Below are 18,754 nucleotides of genomic sequence, written 5' to 3' on the forward strand. Positions count from 1 at the left end.
AAATGAGCTTGAACATTGAGCTTGTGTTCCTGATGCCTTTGTAACAGAGTTAGTTATCATGTGTAGAAGCTTTGGCTAGCCTCCTAGATGATGTAAAATATGAGGCTTGGTGCTCCTATTGTCTCGGACAACATATGAATGAGGCCACCTGGGATGAGAGAGTCCCCAAGCAATCTGTTAACTGACTGTACACGCAAGAGTGAACAAGGTCTTGACCTGGAGAACTGTACAGCAGAATCCTGGGCTAAATAAAATGATCGCTTCAAGTTCCTAAATTGTGGTGTGGTTTATTATGCAGAAGAAATTTATACAAATAATTATAGTGAAATAAAACTTTATTTAAATATTCTCAGTGAAAGTTGTTTAATTTTGCTGAAAGCTGCAAAACTTATGGCCAGTGTTCAAAGTACATGTAGTCCTAGAATAAAATGAAAAAGGAATGTAATTAGGTTGGTTTTTAAGGTGCAGGCCTTAGACATGAGAGTGATTTTAGGGTCCTGTGTTATAATAGCATGATTATAAAACCTATTAAAAGAGAATTCTGAGAATCAGACCTATAAGAAAGCAACTTCTAAGGGAATAAGAATGAATATTTGTCTACTCTCAAACACACCAACATAATAAATTTGAATATAAAGGCCCTTAGAGAACAGCAACTAATTCTACTTCATTTTTTCTATACTTTTTCATCATGTATACTTAATATAAAAAAGTGTAGGAATAGAGAAGGGAAAACATTGTATTTCCAATCCTTGCAAAACTACCACTAATATTTTGATTCAAAGTCTTTCCAGACACACACAATTGGTATAATAATATGCTTATAACCTATTATTTTTACTGCATAATATATTCTGAGTATTCATGCCATTAAAGTTCATTTATTGAACATTTAGTTTGAGTCTTTAACGTTCTGTTTTAGAGATGTCTCATAATGTGGTTTTAATAAATCTCATACTGTATATTTTAGGTTGTTTTAGGTTTTTAATTTATTAGAGTGATGTTTGCTACAGAGAGTATACATTGCTATTTACTAGAGTACACATAATTATTTTTCTGCATTTGTATTAGTTTTTTAGAAGAAAGTAAAGCATATGAAATATATGAACATTAAAAATTTTAATGGAAAAAAAAATTTTAATCGATGTTTTCAGTTTGTTCCCCAAAATTGTACCTGTAGCTCATGACTGCCTGATTTCCTAAACTTTCATCAGCATTGAGACTTTGTCATTAGAAAAAATGAAAAGGGGTAAAATTTATATTAATATAAGGATATTATTTATTCCTTGGTCATATTTGAAGCACATATTTCCTTTATTGTTTGCTATTAAATATTTAATATTGTAATTTGTTTTAAGGTACAGAAGTTTAAGGTATTGTAATTTAGTAGTTTGTTACTTTGTGATTTATTTACTTTAAAAATTCTTTCCATCTAGAGACCAGGGATGGGTGCTGTTTGTTCATTTATCTTTGGTCAATAATTCACCATCTCCTTCCTTATGTTTGGTTTGGGTTTGTTCTGTTCTTTTACAAACCTTTTAGAGATGAAAGTTAGCTCATTAATTTTCCACTTTTCTTCTTTTCTTCAGCAAGTATTTACAGTTATACATTGCTCTTTAACTTTACTTGCATCCCAAAAGATTCGGTGTGTAATATTTTAGTTAGTATACAATTTGATATATTTTAAAATTTTATTATGTGTTACTTTTTACCCCTGAGTTATGTACACATTTCTATATATACCAAATATTTTAAAATGTGTATCTTTATCAATTTCTAATTTAAATTTTTGCTTTTAACGATTATTTATTTTTGAGACAGAGAGAAACAGAGCATTAACAGGGGAGGGGCAGAGAGAGAGGGAGACACAGAATCCATAACAGGCTCCAGGCTCTGAGCTGTCAGCACAGAGCCCGACGCAGGGCTCGAACTCACGGACGGTGAGATCATGACCTGAGCCGAAGTCAGACGCTCAACCGACCAAGCCACCCAGGCGCCCCAATCAATTTCTAATTTAATGTTATTTGCTGTGACACCAAGGTCCAAGTGATACCAGTTCCCTGAAATTTGTTGAGACTTATTTCTTGGCCCATTATGAGAATAATTCTTGTAAAAACCTTTTTTTGAGAACAACTTATATTATCTACTTGTTTAACACAAAGTTCTACATGCATCCATTAAATCAACCTTACTTTTTTTGGTTCAAATTTTAAATAATTTTACTATATTTCTGTCTCCTACACCAAGTAAAAATCGAAAGGGGTGCATAAATTTCCCACTATGATGAACTTGTCATTCTCTAACAATATAACATTTTTCTCAATGTTAAACATTGATAAACATTGTATAACATTGATCTTAGGGGCACAAAGTCAAGAATTATTATATTTCTTTTGAATGGAATTTTTATTAATAATGTAGTTACCTTCTCGATCTCTATCCCTAATGTTTTTTTGTCTTAAAATAAAATTTTTTTGTATTAGCTTTACTAGCTTTTGTGGTTAGTATTTTTCTGTTATACATTTACCCATATTTTCTTTCTTTACATTTTTTTTCATTAATTTAGATTTGTCACCCATTAAGAACCTGGGGATAATTTAAAAATATAATTTAAGGGCGCCTGGGTGGCTCAGTCAGTAGGGCATCTGACTTCGGCTCAGGTCATGATCTCGTGGTTGGTGGGTTCAAGCCCCACATCAGGATCCCTGCCGACAGCTCAGAGCCTGCAGCCTGCTTCGGATTCTGTGTCTCCCTCTCTCTCTGCCCCTCCCCCACTCATGCTCACTCTCTCTCTTTCTCTCAAAAAATGAATAAATAATAAAAAAAAATGTTAAAAATCTAACCTAACAATTTCTATTTTTTAACTTGCAAGTTTTTCCCATTTACATTTATTGTGAATATTGTAAACAAAATTGTATAGAACATATTTAATTGATATCTTGATATAACTGAATAATTATTTTCTACCATTTCAATTTTCTATTTCTTTTTGCCCCAACTTTCTCCATGCTTTTCTCTCCTTTTTCCCCCACTGTGGGTTTTGTTTGTTTGGTGGTTTATTTGCTTTCTGGTATTTTATTCCCACTTTTCCTCTATACTAGTTTCAAATTTCCAGTCTTTTTGTTATTTTACTCATTACCCATGACATTTTAACATGCACATTTAACTTATCTCCTGAACAATACAAAGACCTTAGAACATTTTAATTCTAATAACTTCTCATAACTCATATATTTTTATTAGCTAGTATTTTTGTTTTGTTTTTTTTTTGACCTCACAAATTAGATATTTGCTATTATTTTATTTTTAAAAACATGTTTACATTAACAAATGTGGCTAGCATTTTATTTGCTCATGAATATTATTGAACCTCAGATGATCGTTTTCAGAGCATGCTCCTTCTTCCTGAAGTGTTGTATACACTTTACAATAATCTAGGTGTTGTAAAAATCTGGGTTTCTTGATATGCAAATTTATTTATTTTACTTTCATCTTTAAGATATAGTCTTGAAGAAAATAGAATGTGAGAGTTAAGATTTTTTTTTAATGTTTATTTAGAGAGAGAGAGAGGGAGGGAGCACGAGTGGGGGAAGGGCAGAGAGAGGGAGACACAGAATCAGAAACAGGTTCCAGGCTCTGAACTGCCAGCACAGAACCCGATGCAGGGCTCAAACCCACCAACTGCGAGATCGTGACCTGAGCCAAAGTCGGACCTTAACCACTGAGCCACCCAGGCGTCCCAAGATTGTTTTTTAATCAGTACCTTGAAGATATCATTCTACGGTCTTCTGGCTTCCGCTGTTTCTGTTGAGAAGTCAGTTGTCAGTCTCATTGCTTGCAGGTGATTTGTCTTTCCTTTGTGGTTACTTATTTTTCTTTGCTATTCTGCTTCACTCTTAACATCTATATTTAGATGTTAATTTTAAGTTATATTACTTAGGATATTTGTCCTTTATGTATCACTGAGTTCATATTTCTTGGTTCTGAAATTTTTTTTAGGAGTTACCTGTTCTCGTATCTTATTTGGAACTCTTGATTATCATATTGATTTGTCTCTCTCTACTACGTTATGAATCCTTTTCTCTACCGCATTTCTTTGTTCCCTTTTTCTTCAGTTATATTCAATATACTACTTAATCTGTTTTTTTTTTCTGTTTCTCCAAATTTTTAATACTATTTATGAGGCATTGTGTGACCCAGACCTGCATATGTCTCTTGCCATTTTTTATCATTTCATAATATTTAGAGAATGAAGGTAATTTCTTATGTTCATTTGGCTCCAAAGACCCTAATATAATCAAGAGCAATATTTTCCTTCTTAAAATGTCTACATATCTATAGTTTCCAAATTAACAGTGATTACAAAAAGAAACTTATAACATTTTTAAATTGTAGGAAATAACAGTAAGTTACAATGAACAAGCCATTTTGTTCCTAGTTTTAGCAATTTAGTCTCATTTTTCATCAAGGATTTCAACTTCAGTGATCATGTTTACAGGACACTAGTTTTTACACCCTTTGCAATGTGAAAACTAAATCCATGATATGATTTTGGGGACTTAAAACTAGACCAAAAAATACAATTTGCGGTCAATCTAGATTTGAGCAAAAATATTAGCAAAGGTGCAATGGTAATCTCAGAAAATAGGATTTTAAGCTAAATAAAATAAAAGTAGCCTCACAATGAGGAAACTTGCTCCAAGCATCAGTGCTTTTATCTTAACATCAAGATCCAATGGAAACTGGATTCCAAATTTATCAGCATTGGTGAATAGTTCCCTCATAAATCCAGCCCATTTTTTTGAAATTTTGCCAAGAACTATTTCTTCATCCAGAGACAATAACTAAAAGAAAAAAATATATATATGTATATATGTATATATATAATCTTAGATGAAAGATCTGAAATAAAAATAGGTATTCCTATCTCGATTTTAGTAATTAAATATAACCATATGAGTTATAATCATGTTGGTCGTTTCCTGCAATAAATAGAATGTGCAATATGATACATAATAACTTGGAAAAACACCTACAGACAATATCTATCTAAAAGAAGATGTTCAAATTATTGTACACAATTGATTATACAGTCCACCCTTGAATAACACAGGGGTTAGAGGTGCTAAGACCCCTGGGCAGTTGAAAATCTGTGTATAACAACGGATTCCCCAAAACCTTAACCACTAATAGCCTACTATTGACAAGAAGTCATACTGATAACATAAATCAATTAATATATATTTTATGTTATATGTATTATATACTGTATTCTTACAGTAAAATAAGCTAGAAAAAAGAAAATGTTATTAAGAAAATCATAAGGAAGAGAAAATATCCTTACGCTACTGTACATATATTTATTGGCAAAAATCTGCATATAAGTGGACCTGTGCATTTTTTTTTTAATTTTTTTTTTCAACGTTTATTTATTTTTAGGACAGAGAGAGACAGAGCATGAACGGGGGAGGGGCAGAGAGAGAGGGAGACACAGAATCGGAAACAGGCTCCAGGCTCTGAGCCATCAGCCCAGAGCCCGACGTGGGGCTCGAACTCACAGACCGCGAGATCGTGACCTGGCTGAAGTCAGATGCTTAACCGACTGCGCCACCCAGGCGCCCCGACCTGTGCATTTTAAACCTGTGTTGTTCAAAGGTCAGCTGTATATGATACATATGGTATTTTATATGTGATAACTTTATATTACATATAAATTATATCAATATATATGCTTAATAAATATAATTGCTTAAATTTGACTTGAGAATCAATTTAACTTTAAATGAAAACCACTAGTTTTTCATCTGTTTTACACAGTTAGCTCTTTATTGAGATCTTAATTTTCTGAATCCCTCTACCCTTTCTCATCCCCTTTTCTCCCTACTTATCGAAGTTCCCTAGAGCATCACTTCTCATACCAACTAATATTTATTTCTCAATATAAGAGATATTCATATAAGACAATATTTATATAAGAAAATAAATTTATCTGTGATAACTCCTACTACTTGTCTGGTAATGAATGCCATGGAGGAAAAGGTAGGCTGATGTAATGGAATACAGTTGGGAGATAATAGGCAGGCTTAAAGAATTGGGCGGGGGGGGGGGTGATTTTACAGGGAGCCTCTTAGGCAAAGCACCATTTAAGTCGAGACTTAGAGGATCAATAGGAATTAGTGATCAGGGTAGTAGTGAGAGAGTCAGCAACATGTGAAAAGGCCCTGAGTTGGGAGGGGCTGGAGCAAAGTGAAGAATGGGGCTAGTTGCAGAAAATGAGAAAAGAGAGGTATGAAGAGATAGATCATACATAGCCTTGTAAGTAACGTTAAGGAATTTGGGAAAAGAAAGATATGGAAGAGTTTTGTGTAATCTTGTCAAAATTTCTCCAGTGTTTTCGTAACTAACTGGCAATGCCACTCTCCCTCATCCTTAGCCTAATATCTTATATTTTACATTGCAAAGAAAATGGAAACTAGTTGACAGGAACTTACTAATTCCTAGAACGTCATCTTCTCTAATAGCATGAATAGTCAATTAACACATATTTTGTAAGTTATATATATCATATACTGTATTTTTTTATTTTAAAAAGAGATAGTGTGCACATGTGGGGGAGTAGAGCAGAGAGAAAGATAATTTTTTTTAATGTTTATTTTTGAGACAGAGAGACAGAGACAGAGTGCTAGTGGGGGAGGGGCAGAGAGAGAGGGAGACACAGAATCTGAAGCAGGCTCCAGGCTCTGAGCCATCAGCACAGAGTCTGATGCAGGGCTCGAACCCACAAACTGTGAGATCATGACCTGTGCCAAAGTCGGATGCTCAACTGACTGAGCCACCCACATGCCCCAAGGGAAAGGGAATCTTAAGCAGCCTCCATGCTCAGTGAGGAGCCTGATGTGGGGTACAATCCCATGACACTGGGATCATGACTTGAGCCAAAATCATGAGCCAGACATTCAACTGACTGAGCCGCGCAGGTGCCCCTCCTATATATATTTTTACAACAAAGTAAGGTAAAGAAAAGAATATGTTTTTTTTTTTTTTCAACGTTTATTTATTTTTGGGATAGAGAGAGACAGAGCATGAACGGGGGAGGGGCAGAGAGAGAGGGAGACACAGAATCGGAAACAGGCTCCAGGCTCTGAGCCATCAGCCCAGAGCCTGACGCGGGGCTCGAACTCACGGACCGCGAGATCGTGACCTGGCTGAAGTCGGACGCTTAACCGACTGCGCCACCCAGGCGCCCCGGGAAAAGAATATGTTTTTAAGAAAGTCACAAGGAAAATACATTTACATTAATATATATGTATGTGTGTGTATATATATATATATATATATAATTTTTTTTTTTAACGTTTATTTATTTTTGGGACAGAGAGAGACAGAGCATGAACGGGGGAGGGGCAGAGAGAGAGGGAGACACAGAATCGGAAACAGGCTCCAGGCTCTGAGCCATCAGCCCAGAGCCCGATGCGGGGCTCGAACTCACGGACCGCGAGATCGTGACCTGGCTGAAGTCGGACGCTTAACCGACTGCGCCACCCAGGCGCCCCGGGAAAAGAATATGTTTTTAAGAAAGTCACAAGGAAAATACATTTACATTAATATATATGTATGTGTGTGTATATATATATATATATAGAGAGAGAGAGAGAGAGAGAGAGAGAGAGAAATATCTACATACAAATGGACACAGACAGTATTGTATCTATACCAACACTCCCTACTTCCTTCCTGTTATGGTGAATATGATGAATAAGCTATTTCTGCTCCCGTTTGAGGCTTATTTCCTATATGTGCACTAGGTCCCATACCAAGTAAGAGCAGAATTCATCAAATATTTAACATCTACTGTTTCTCCACACTTTCCCTCCCATTTGGAGCCTTTCCTTTAAAATCAAAACATGCTGAGGATATACCTTTCAAAAATACCTTCCTATCCACCTTGTGCCCCATTCAGCCGGGAATAGGATGAGGGTAAAGCAGTGAGATAAGTCACACAAGTGCATAGTCAGTTTCTGTCTTAAATTTTTGTTTATAAATTTGTTCATAATGGATATGCATTATGATTTTAATTTTTAAAAAGATTGATTTTAAAAAAGATTATATTCAAGTTATCATTTGCCTGAATTATTCAGTTTTTTGGTGCTTTCTTAAATTTTGTACCCAAGATGAATGGCTTACTTCCCTTACCATAGTCCCTGTTCCTGTAACTCATTACTCCTTTATCTCTTTCCTACTCTTCATAACCAAAAGTATTGAAAGGGCTGCCCACATTCGTTCACAACATGACTTTTTCACAGCATTGTACTTCCCTTTCTTGCTGATTCTTAGAGTTTACCCAAAGAGTGCCAGCTATAAAATCACTTTGTTTCACGCTTAGAAGAAAGAGGAAGTATTTTATACAAAACCTTAGAGAAGGCTCCGAAGATATCTGAATAAAGTAGGATTTATTATATCGTGTGAGATATAAACAACACACGGAAAGCATTTTATTTTTTTATGTCATTAATAATGAACCACATTGGGGCGCCTGGGTGGCGCAGTCGGTTAAGCGTCCGACTTCAGCCAGGTCACGATCTCGCGGTCCGTGAGTTCGAGCCCCGTGTCAGGCTCTGGGCTGATGGCTCAGAGCCTGGAGCCTGTTTCCGATTCTGTGTCTCCCTCTCTCTCTGCCTCTCCCCCGTTCATGCTCTGTCTCTCTCTGTCCAAAAATAAATAAATGTTGAAAAAAAAAATTAAAAAAAAAAAAATAATGAACCACTGTAGCTTTGGCTTCTAGAGTTTTATGCATAGGCCACTCTGTTCCATTGGTTTTCAACTTGAAATACAAAAGAGTAGAATCCTGTGTGTTCATTTTATTCATTTTTGAAACTAACCATGTTATTGTCATAATTCATTTGCTTAAATATGTTTTACTTAATCAGTACATGCAGGTGCCAATCAGATCAGTAATTACTAAACTGAATTAACATAATTCTAGAGAAGGAAAAAAAAACGGAGACATGATTTCAGATTAAAAAAACAAGCAAACATGTCCTTAATAGAAGACCGAATACTTTTTTCCAATCAAATATTGTATCAAACCAACAGTATTCTTAGGAATATTGCTTAGGAATGTTGCTTAGGAAACCAGATTTAACTAAGTGTAGTTAGCCGGTTGCTTAGTTTTGTTAACTATATTTAGTATTTTTAGTAGTTAACCTCCCAAATTATTATCTGAATGTTGGCCATAATCTGATAAATGTATCAGTAAACACATAAACACATAAAAATTTAACAAAATTGTATCATAAGAGTTTCAGAATTTTATAAAAATTAACACAAATATTTATATAACATTTATATATAACTTATTTATTATATTATTATATTATTTAAAATTTATAATTAATGCCCAATTTATGTCATTGTTCATTGCAATAAAGCTTAATTTTCTCTTTCACTACTCCTTGAAATATTAAATACCATACTTGTTTAATAACTACATACTTGAAATACAGCTTAAAAAGATGCCCTATGGGTACCTGGGTGGCTCAGTCGGTTGAGCATCTGACTTTGGCTCAGGCTGTGATCTCACAGTCCATGAGTTCAAGTCCCGCGTCGGGCTCTGTGCTGACAGCTCAGAGCCTGGAGCCTGCTTCAGATTCTGTGTCTCCCTCTCTCTCTGCCCTTCCCCTACTTGAACTCTCTCTTTCTCTCTCTCTCTATCTCTCAAAAGTGAATAAATGTTAAAAAAAATTAAAAGAAAACTAAAAAAAAGATGGCTTATAATCACAAGTGTGTAAGCCTCAATGAAGCAAGGAAACTATGCGTTAGAAACTCAATTTAAAAAATAGTCAAATAGTTATAACATCATGATAACATTTTTATCTTATTTTAATCAGATTTATTAATATATTAGAAAATAGTCAAACAACTAATTTGAACATGATTATCTTATAATACTCACATTAAAATCTAGATCCGTGACACAGCTGGAAAGCATACATGGCCCTCTAATTTTCATTACATCCTCCTTATTCTCATTTTTTATTTTAAACTTTGGCAAAAATGGGTGAAAGTATTGATACACATATCCAATTTTTTCACCAGGAGGAGCTTCAACTTTTAGCTACAAAAGATTGAGAAATGTAGTATTGGTCAAATGAGATTTATTTTGATTTGTAAGCAGCAAATTAGTTATATGCTACCTATTAGTGTTTTGTATAGGTGAACAGAACTTTCTGTGTTTAAAGCATGCCCTATGTTTGGGAATGGACGTGGAAGTGAAAAAAAACTAGGATGTAGGTATTGAACCCCCCAAATTGAGACCTGATGCTGCTGTTCATTTACTACATGAAATGTGGACGTGTCCCTAAACTCTCTGTAACTCGTTTTCCATTTGCAAAAGGGGGATAATAACATTTTTTAGGTGTTTATGAAGATCACTTTTTAAATTGCCATGCTCATGAGACATGTCTTAAACCCCAGTCGCACCGACAACTGTTCTATTACCAATATGTGAAGGACTTTTGTCCCTCTATGCAAATGTAAATTTAAATTCACTAAAGCACTTTAAGTTGATTGTGATTTAACACTCAGTTCAGGGCGCCTGGGTGGCTCAGTTGTTTAAGCACCTTAGGTCGTGATCTCATGGTTGGTGAGTTCCAGCCCTGCGTTGAGTTCTGTGCTGACAGCTCGGAGCCTGGAGCCTGTTTCAGATTCTGTGTCTCCCTCTCTCTCTCTCTGCCCCTCCCCCTCTCGTGCTCTGTCTCTCTCTCAAAAAATAAATAAACATTAAAAAAAGTTTTTAAAGTAAAGCCCAGTTCAGAGATTGGTTGTATAAATTATGGTGTACCATCTACACGATGGGTTATTATCCAAGCATTTTTAAGTGCGGAGGAAGCTCTATACATACTGATGTAATCTTCACGTTACATTGTTTTGTATTAAAAAATTAGAGAAGAATATCTGCCAATTTTGTTAAAAAGACACATGTATGGCATACATATGTGCATATTACACAAATATTCATAGAATAATGCTGGTAGAATAGTTAAACTTGTAATACTAGTTCTTTCTGAAGAAGAATACAGGTGGCCTAAGAAACGAGAGTTTGAAAAAAAAAAAAAAGAAACGAGAGTTTGAGAGGCATTGTTTCTCTAGAATATAATTTTTTCTCTTTCTCCCTCTCTTTTTTTTCTTCCTTCCTTCCTTCTTCCTCCCTCCCTTCCTCCCTTCCTTCCTTCCTTCCTTCCTTCCTTCCTTCCTTCCTTTCTCTCTCTCTCTCTCTCTCTCTCACCATGTATAAGTATTCCTCAGACTGCTAAGTCAAGAAGGTGGCAGTGGTGATGTAGCTTGTGAATCTTCTCAAAACTCTCACAGAAAAGGACAGGACAAGTATGATAGCTAAACAAACAAAACCACTATCAAATTCTTTATCAAAAGTAGATGCAAAAATTATAGCTCCACATCTCAAAATACAAGTGGATGTAGTGAGACAAGTGACAACAACAAGCTATTCCTGAGATCCTAGGAATCCAGATATCACTAACAAGAAAGGAAAGAAAGGGATCCCACTCAGTGAAAGCTCAAGGGACCAGTCTGAGAAACACAGCTGAAAATGGAATGAGACTTCACAGCCCCTAATTCATTGACACTCCATTCAAAGGCTGAAAAGTACATGCAGAAAAATTCAAATAAAAACCACACTATTTTAGAATAGAAAACTTTGATAAACCTAAAGATCTTGTGATCTCCATTGCCTGAAAAATATTTACAGTATTGTGTATTATTCTCACTCTGTTACAGGTATGTGATACAAATACATAATTCTCTAACATATTTCATTCTGGAAAATTTTGTGTAGCCAAACCCAATGTTGTAACATACTGCTCAGTGCTGAGGCTTTTTTGAAAGAATTCAGATACATTCTCAATCATGTAGAAACAATATTTACTGACCTTTTGTACATAGCAGTTTCTCCAGCAACAGCTACTTCTTAGAGTTCTATGCATAGTAATGACATCACGGCCTACATTATCATAAATTGTCATGGTAAAAGGTCTTGAAGGTCCACAGAGATATCGGAGAAAACAATTACTTCTTTCTTCTGCATAATAAATTCTGTGTCCTTGATTGTTCATGACTTCATATTTTTTACTTGTTGCAAAACAACCGAGAACTAAAGAATGAAACAATGTGGTGTTTTATTAGTGATGGGAGACATGTAAATTGCCTATTAAATTACCTTCAAATATGCAACTTAGGTTTGGTAATAAATTACTTGACTGTAAGTCACTTATCTTCATCGGTGTCTTATTTTTGCCTTACAAAAACTAAAACAGATATAGCTACTCTCTGGTCCCTTTCACTGCTAAAATTCCATAATAGCTTTTTTTTTTAACCATTTTTGAATTTCTGAGAAATTAACTCTATTTACTGTCATGTTACTATTATGTTTTGAATTATGTTAAATGTTATTCCTCTTCATCTTTTTCTTCCTGAGGATATGAAAAAGACATTCAGTCTTTAATCTGGATAGTAGAACCCAAGAAAAAATATTTTCCTGATGCTAAACTGGAGACAGTAAGCACTTTTATATATTATCCACATAAGATAATAATTAAATTCATCTCTTTTGCAAGCAAATGGAAATGTTATCTTTTGTCCTAATAATTTTACTTCTGTGATCATACAGAAAAAACAGTCCTAAATTTGTTTAAGTGATTTCTATACCAAATGTTCACTTCTGCCCTACTTAGAAAAGTAAAATGGAAACAAAGAAACAAAGTAAATACCCAACAAGAGGCAATAATAGTATCCCCTTTGAGGATTATTGTGTTGCTTTTAAAAATGTTGGGTTTTAAGTATGGAGGGTCCTGAAAAAGTTAAAAATAGAACGACCTATGACCCAGCAATTGCACTCCTGGGCATTTACCTAAAGGATACGAAATACTGATTTGAAGGGGCACATGCACCCCAATGCTTATGGCAGCATTAACAACAATAGCCAAACTATGGGAAAAGCCTAAGTGTCTATCAACTGATGAATGAATAAACAAGATGTGTGTATATACAATGGAATATCACTCAGCCGTCAAAAAGAATGAAATCTTGCCATTTTCAATGACACGGATGGAGCTAGAGTTTCTTATGCTAAGTGAAATAAGTGACTCAGATAAAGACAAATACCATATGATTTCACTCATATTACAATTTAAGAAACAAAGCAGATGAACATAAGGGAAAGGGCAACAAAAAGAAAGAGGGAAGCAAGCCATAAGAAACTCTTAAGGATAGAGAACAAATTGAGGGTTGATGGAGGCAAGTGGGTGGGGGGATGGGCTAAATGGGTGATGGGTATTATGGAGGGCACTAGTTGTGATGAGCACTGGCTGTTACATGCAAGTGATGTTAAGTAGAATTTAAATAAAACCTTGAAATCTAAAAAAAAAAAAGTTGGGTTTTAAGATAAATAAAACCAAAAAAAACCCCATTAAGTGAATAACTCTAAAAAAATTGCATAGACAATGATTAAACGTGATTTAAAAAATTCATCAAAGGAATATTTTTTACAAGCCTTCAAAGGAAATATATCAGTAGTTGTACAAGGATGATATTTTTTCCTACCTTTTATTAAAATTTCAGATGTTCTTGAATGAGTATGTTTAATAAGTATATGTTACACTAATATACATTTAGCATTTCATTTTAATGTTAACCTTGGAAACAGGTATTTACAGAATTTCCTCATTTTTTAATGATTTTGGTGGCCTATGAACATAATTGTTTTCATATTACAAAAACATTTAAAAGATATTCATTTTTATTTAATATTCAAAGATAAATCCTGATTCAGTATTGATGAAAAAGTATTTTGACTGCCTTTTAAATTTAATTTCTTCTTATGAGTAGGAATTACATAGGCATGGCACGAATTTTAAAAATTTTTAAATTTTAAAATTAAAAAAAAATTTAAATGCACACACACACACATTATTATATGCACTACTTTGTAATTATTTTTGATACTTAGCAATATATCTTGGAGCTATTCCTGACAATTCTGTAGACCTGTCTCATTCTTTTAAATAAATGCACAATGTTAAATTATATGAATGTATCATTTAGAGCAATTTTTAGCCTGCATCAGAACCATCTGGAGGGCTTGCTAAAACACAGGTAGTGGAACCCCACCTCTAGATTTTGTGATTTAGTAGGTCTGTGATGAAGCTTGGGAACTGGATTTCCAACATGTTCCCAGATGATGTTGATGCTGGTGGTCTGGCAACCACACTTTGAGAATAAGTAGTTTGGAAAATTAGTTCCCTATAACATAGATGGTTAGATTTTTCTCAATATTTTTGCTATTTCTGTGACTACTTAAATTGTTAAGTATTATAAGTACTATAAATTATAACTGTGGCTTTTTCTGTCCTATAAATTCTCACAATTGGTTTTTCCTTCTCTCATTAATTTTATGGCTCCATACTATGTATTTTATTTAAGTATATTCACCCACATTTCAGGGAAAGCCCAGGTCTGACTCTTTGATTTTCTCAAATGGCTACCATTGTGTCTTGTTCATTATAGGTATTCAGTGGGGATTCTGGAATAAATGGTCATTCATAAAATGAGTCATTCAGTGCAGGGCAGCAGGAAAAAAAAAACAAAGAAAACATTCATTTTTGAATGCCAAAATTGAAAAGTTTTTGTGAATAAAACCAAACCATAAATGTCTATTTTAGTCTTAGATTCTCTAACGTGTATACACAGAGTCACAATGGTGATAATTTTTTTTAACTAAACACTGATTTAATTTTATTTACATGTATCATAGCCTCATATACATGAAACAAATACTTGTACTAAGTTGAGGAGATAGAGGTAAACAGTTGCATTCTAAAGAACAATTTCTCTGGCTTGGGAGTGGAATTGAACTGCCCAGAAACTTACCTGGATTCTGCTTCTCCTAGCAGAATTCCTGAAGGATCTGCAATCACTGCTTCTCTGAAATACCTGTATTTGAGGAATTTAGGATGGGAAGACTCTTTTAGGAAATAGACCTACTGTTTAGCAGGACTAAAAGTGCAGACTAGAATTTTTAGGAGTGATCTGGAGCCAATACCTTTGTCCTTTTCCATGAGAAGACTACTATTGTATTTATCTATCATTGACTATGGACTTCTGTATATTCTCACCATACTTCAAGGTTTATTTTTGCCCAGTCACATGAAGCATTTTAATGTATAGGGAGTGGCTGAGCTACAGCACAAGTTATACATTCAAGAGTGAATATATCTGTGTGTTTGGTACATACCTTCCAGAAGATCGAAACGTTGACACACTAGTAACTGATTTATCTAATAGAGTAGAAAATAAAGATAGGTAGTATGAAGTAATTAAATTAAACTTAAAGTATCTACCAATAAACATATACGTTAATACCTATATTTAGGACATTTAAAGTAATTGACCTATTATTGACATCTCTCTATTTTCTGTCAAATGTTATATACTAGTCTAAATGTGAGGTAGGTTTTTTTTTTTTTTCTGGCCATCCATATACAGTATACTCTAAAAATGTTTTTGTTAAGTATTAAACAATTACAAGTACAGTCAGACATTTATCCAAAGCACAATTATGAGTTAAATATAATTATAAAGATGTCTTAAATAGAAACCCAAACCCATCATGCAAGCAGGTAACGTTCCTCAATGCTCTCTTTAGGGAAGTAGAAGATGTGGGAAAAAAGGTCGTCTGTTCCATGTTAAAGATAGTGAAGACTAGAAGACTTTACATGCTATAAGTGAAATTCTGTGACCAAATTGATAGGGTTGCTAGATTTAGGAAAACAAAATAAAACAAAGCAAAAACACCAGAATGCTCAGTTAAACTTGAATTTCAGCTAAATAATGAATAATTATTACCACAACTATATGCCAAATAATGCATGAAACATTAACCTAAAAAATATTTATCTGAAATTCAAATGTAACTCAGTGTCTTGTATTTTATCTGGCAATTCTACAAATAGACAAAAGCAAAAAAGAAAAGAGGGACTGGAACTCTCTGCCACTGGTGGGTCACACAGAGACTAAAAATAAAACAATATATATGTACCCTTATACTTATTGCAGCATTGTTTACAATAGCCAAGATATGGAAGCAACCTAAATGTCCATCAATAGATGAATGGATAAGAAAAATGTAGTATATATACACAATGGAATATTACACAGCCATCAAAAAGGATGAAATGGTGCTATTTGAGACAACATGGATGGACCTAGAAGATTTATGCTAAGTGAAATAAGTCAGACTGAGAAAGACAAATACATATGATTCCACTCATAAGTGGAATCTAAAAAACAAAACAAAACAAAAAACAAATGAAAGCAGCAATCAGACCTATAAATATAGAGAAAAAACTAATGGTTGCCCGAGGGGAGTGGGGTGTAGGGAGTTGGGCAAAAAAGGTAAAAGGGAGTGGGAGATATAGGTTTCCAGTTATGGAATGAATAAGTCATGGGAATAAAAAGCACAGTGTAAGGAATACAATGATATTGTATTAGTGTTGGGTGTAATGGGACAGATGTTAGCTATACTTGTAAAAAGAACACAAAGTACAAACCTTTCAAATCACTAAGTTACACATATGAAATTAATATAATATTGTATGTCAGTTATACTAAAAAAAATAATGAACCCAAGAGTCACTAGTTGGTTATTTACACAGACCAACATCACAGTGAGAAAATACAATTACTAATCCAAATGCTGATGCTGGGAAAAATCTAGATTTCCTCAAAGCTAGTTCTGTAAATGTTTTGAGAAATCTTGTTGATAAAAGCACCTTTTTAGTTTGTAGTATCAAACACAACTACCACAAAGACAAAAAGATAAATGAGCTTGAAACAATGGAAGCAGAAGCAGGTGTTACATGCACATGAGGAGTTTAAATATTTTGTGTAATGAATACAATGATGATAGAGTCAAGGTCATCTTCTAAGTGGCGGCTCTTAGCCTCAAAGATTTAGATTCCTTTCTAGTTTTTACTGTTGTGTTTTCCAGCTTCTCATCTGGAACATTGGAAGGAGCCTGGGAGTGTGCAAGGGATACCTCACTACCAGAGCTTAACTGCATTTCTCTGAAAACATTCTGAATCAATAAAGGGCTTGCAGGGCTGTCTGCAGAAATGTGTAGACAGATACAAAATAACAAAATGATCTGAATTCTGGAGCATGAGAAATCTGAAAACATGGGAGGCAGTGTGGCTGTGGAGATGTGAAAACAAAAAGCAGAAAAGAAAATGTGAACCAGGAATGAGTCTAAATGCAATCATCTGTGCAGTGTGAATGTTATTTCAAAGGAGGCAGGAGGGGCGCCTGTGTGGCTCAGTCGGTTAAGCGGCTGACTTCGGCTCAGGTCATGATTTCGCGGTCCGTGAGTTCCAGCCCCACCTCGGGCTCTGTGCTGAAACAGAGCCTGGAGCCTGTTTCGGATTCTGTGTCTCCCTCTCTTTCTGACCCTCCCCCGTTCATGCTCTGTCTCTCTCTGTCTCAAAAATAAATAAACGTTAAAAAAAAAAATTTAAAAAAGGAGGCAGGACCCTCTGGTGTGTTATAAGACCGGTCACACGGGGGCACCTGAGTGGCTCAGTCAGTTAAGCATGATGTTAAGCATGACTCTTGACTTCAGTTGAGGTCAGGAGCTCACGAACCAAGAGTGTGGAGCCTGCTTGGGATTCTCTCTTTCCCTCTCTTTCTGCCCCTCCCCCATGCTCGATCTCTCTCTCTCTCTCTCTCTCTCTCTCTCTCTCTCTCTCTAATGAAAAAATTAAAACAAAACCAAAAAACAATGGGTCATACCATGAGACGATTTGGTCTTATACAGTGAATAGCATCTTTAGGTTTCAACTGTTCTTCACTTATTACCATGATTTATATTTAAAAAAATAAAAAAAAAAAACAACTTAGGCAATACTCAGATCCTACATGGTATCACTTTATGAGTTGTTGCTGTGTCCCCACATACACAACACTTACTAGGTTTTTAAACTATCTTTAAACCAGAAGATCTGGTAGCTGAGGAATTTCAGAGAGAAATTGGGAGATTGATAAGATCTCCTTTGCATGTAAGGGAGCATTGCTTATGAAATATACCCCCACTAAATGAGCTTAATAAGTATGAAATACATGGAGACATACCCCCTAATTCCTAAGAAGTGGAATTATAGGGGCTCCTGGGTGGCTCAATTGGTTGGGCATCCGACTTTGGCTTGGGTCATGATCTCATGGTTTGTGAGTTCTAGCCCTGCAATGGGCTCTATGCTGACAGCTTAGAGCCTGAAGCCTGCTTAGTATTCAGTGTCTCCCTCTCTCTCTGCCTTCCTCTGCTCGTGCTCTGTCTCTCTCTCTCTCTCAAAAATAAATAAACATTAAATTTTTTTTTAAGAAATGGACATAACTTTCAATTTATTAGGATAGAAATATTAAGAAGATTTGCCATAGTTAAGGCTTTCTTAAGGAGAAACATTTGTCAGTTAATTTAAATGTGAAGTTTTAACTTTTTTTTTTTTTTTTTACCACAGGAAAAGGAAATGAAGAGGGGTGGGTTAAATAGGTGTTGGGTACTAAGGAGTGTACCTGTGATGAGCACCAGGTGTTTTATGGAAGTGTTGAATCACTGTATTGTACAGTAATACGACACTGTATGTTAACTGACTGGAATTAAAATAAAAACATAAAAAAAAAGAAAAGGGAAATG

General features: G+C 34.8%; 1 protein-coding gene across 2 annotated transcripts in view; it reads right to left on the bottom strand.

The window, feature by feature from the left end:
* Positions 1 to 317: 317 nt before the first annotated feature.
* Positions 318 to 18,754, bottom strand: part of LOC112849999 (phospholipid scramblase 2-like) — a 32,530-nt gene continuing 14,093 nt past the window's right edge. The window contains exons 3-7 of one of the 2 annotated variants that reach the window (XM_025913616.2): positions 15,305 to 15,347; positions 11,946 to 12,166; positions 9,953 to 10,114; positions 4,683 to 4,844; positions 318 to 418 (exon numbers count right to left, since the gene is read on the bottom strand). In XM_025913616.2, the coding sequence (XP_025769401.1) occupies positions 389 to 418; positions 4,683 to 4,844; positions 9,953 to 10,114; positions 11,946 to 12,166; positions 15,305 to 15,347 (618 nt within the window). In that variant the 3' untranslated portion in view covers positions 318 to 388. The remainder of the gene's footprint in view (positions 419 to 4,682; positions 4,845 to 9,952; positions 10,115 to 11,945; positions 12,167 to 15,304; positions 15,348 to 18,754) is intronic. The other variant, XM_086720238.1, reaches the window with a different exon arrangement.

Source organism: Puma concolor, chromosome C2 (assembly GCF_028749965.1).
Source record: "Puma concolor isolate L17-30 chromosome C2, mPumCon1.1.hap2, whole genome shotgun sequence".
Lineage (NCBI taxonomy): Eukaryota > Metazoa > Chordata > Mammalia > Carnivora > Felidae > Puma > Puma concolor.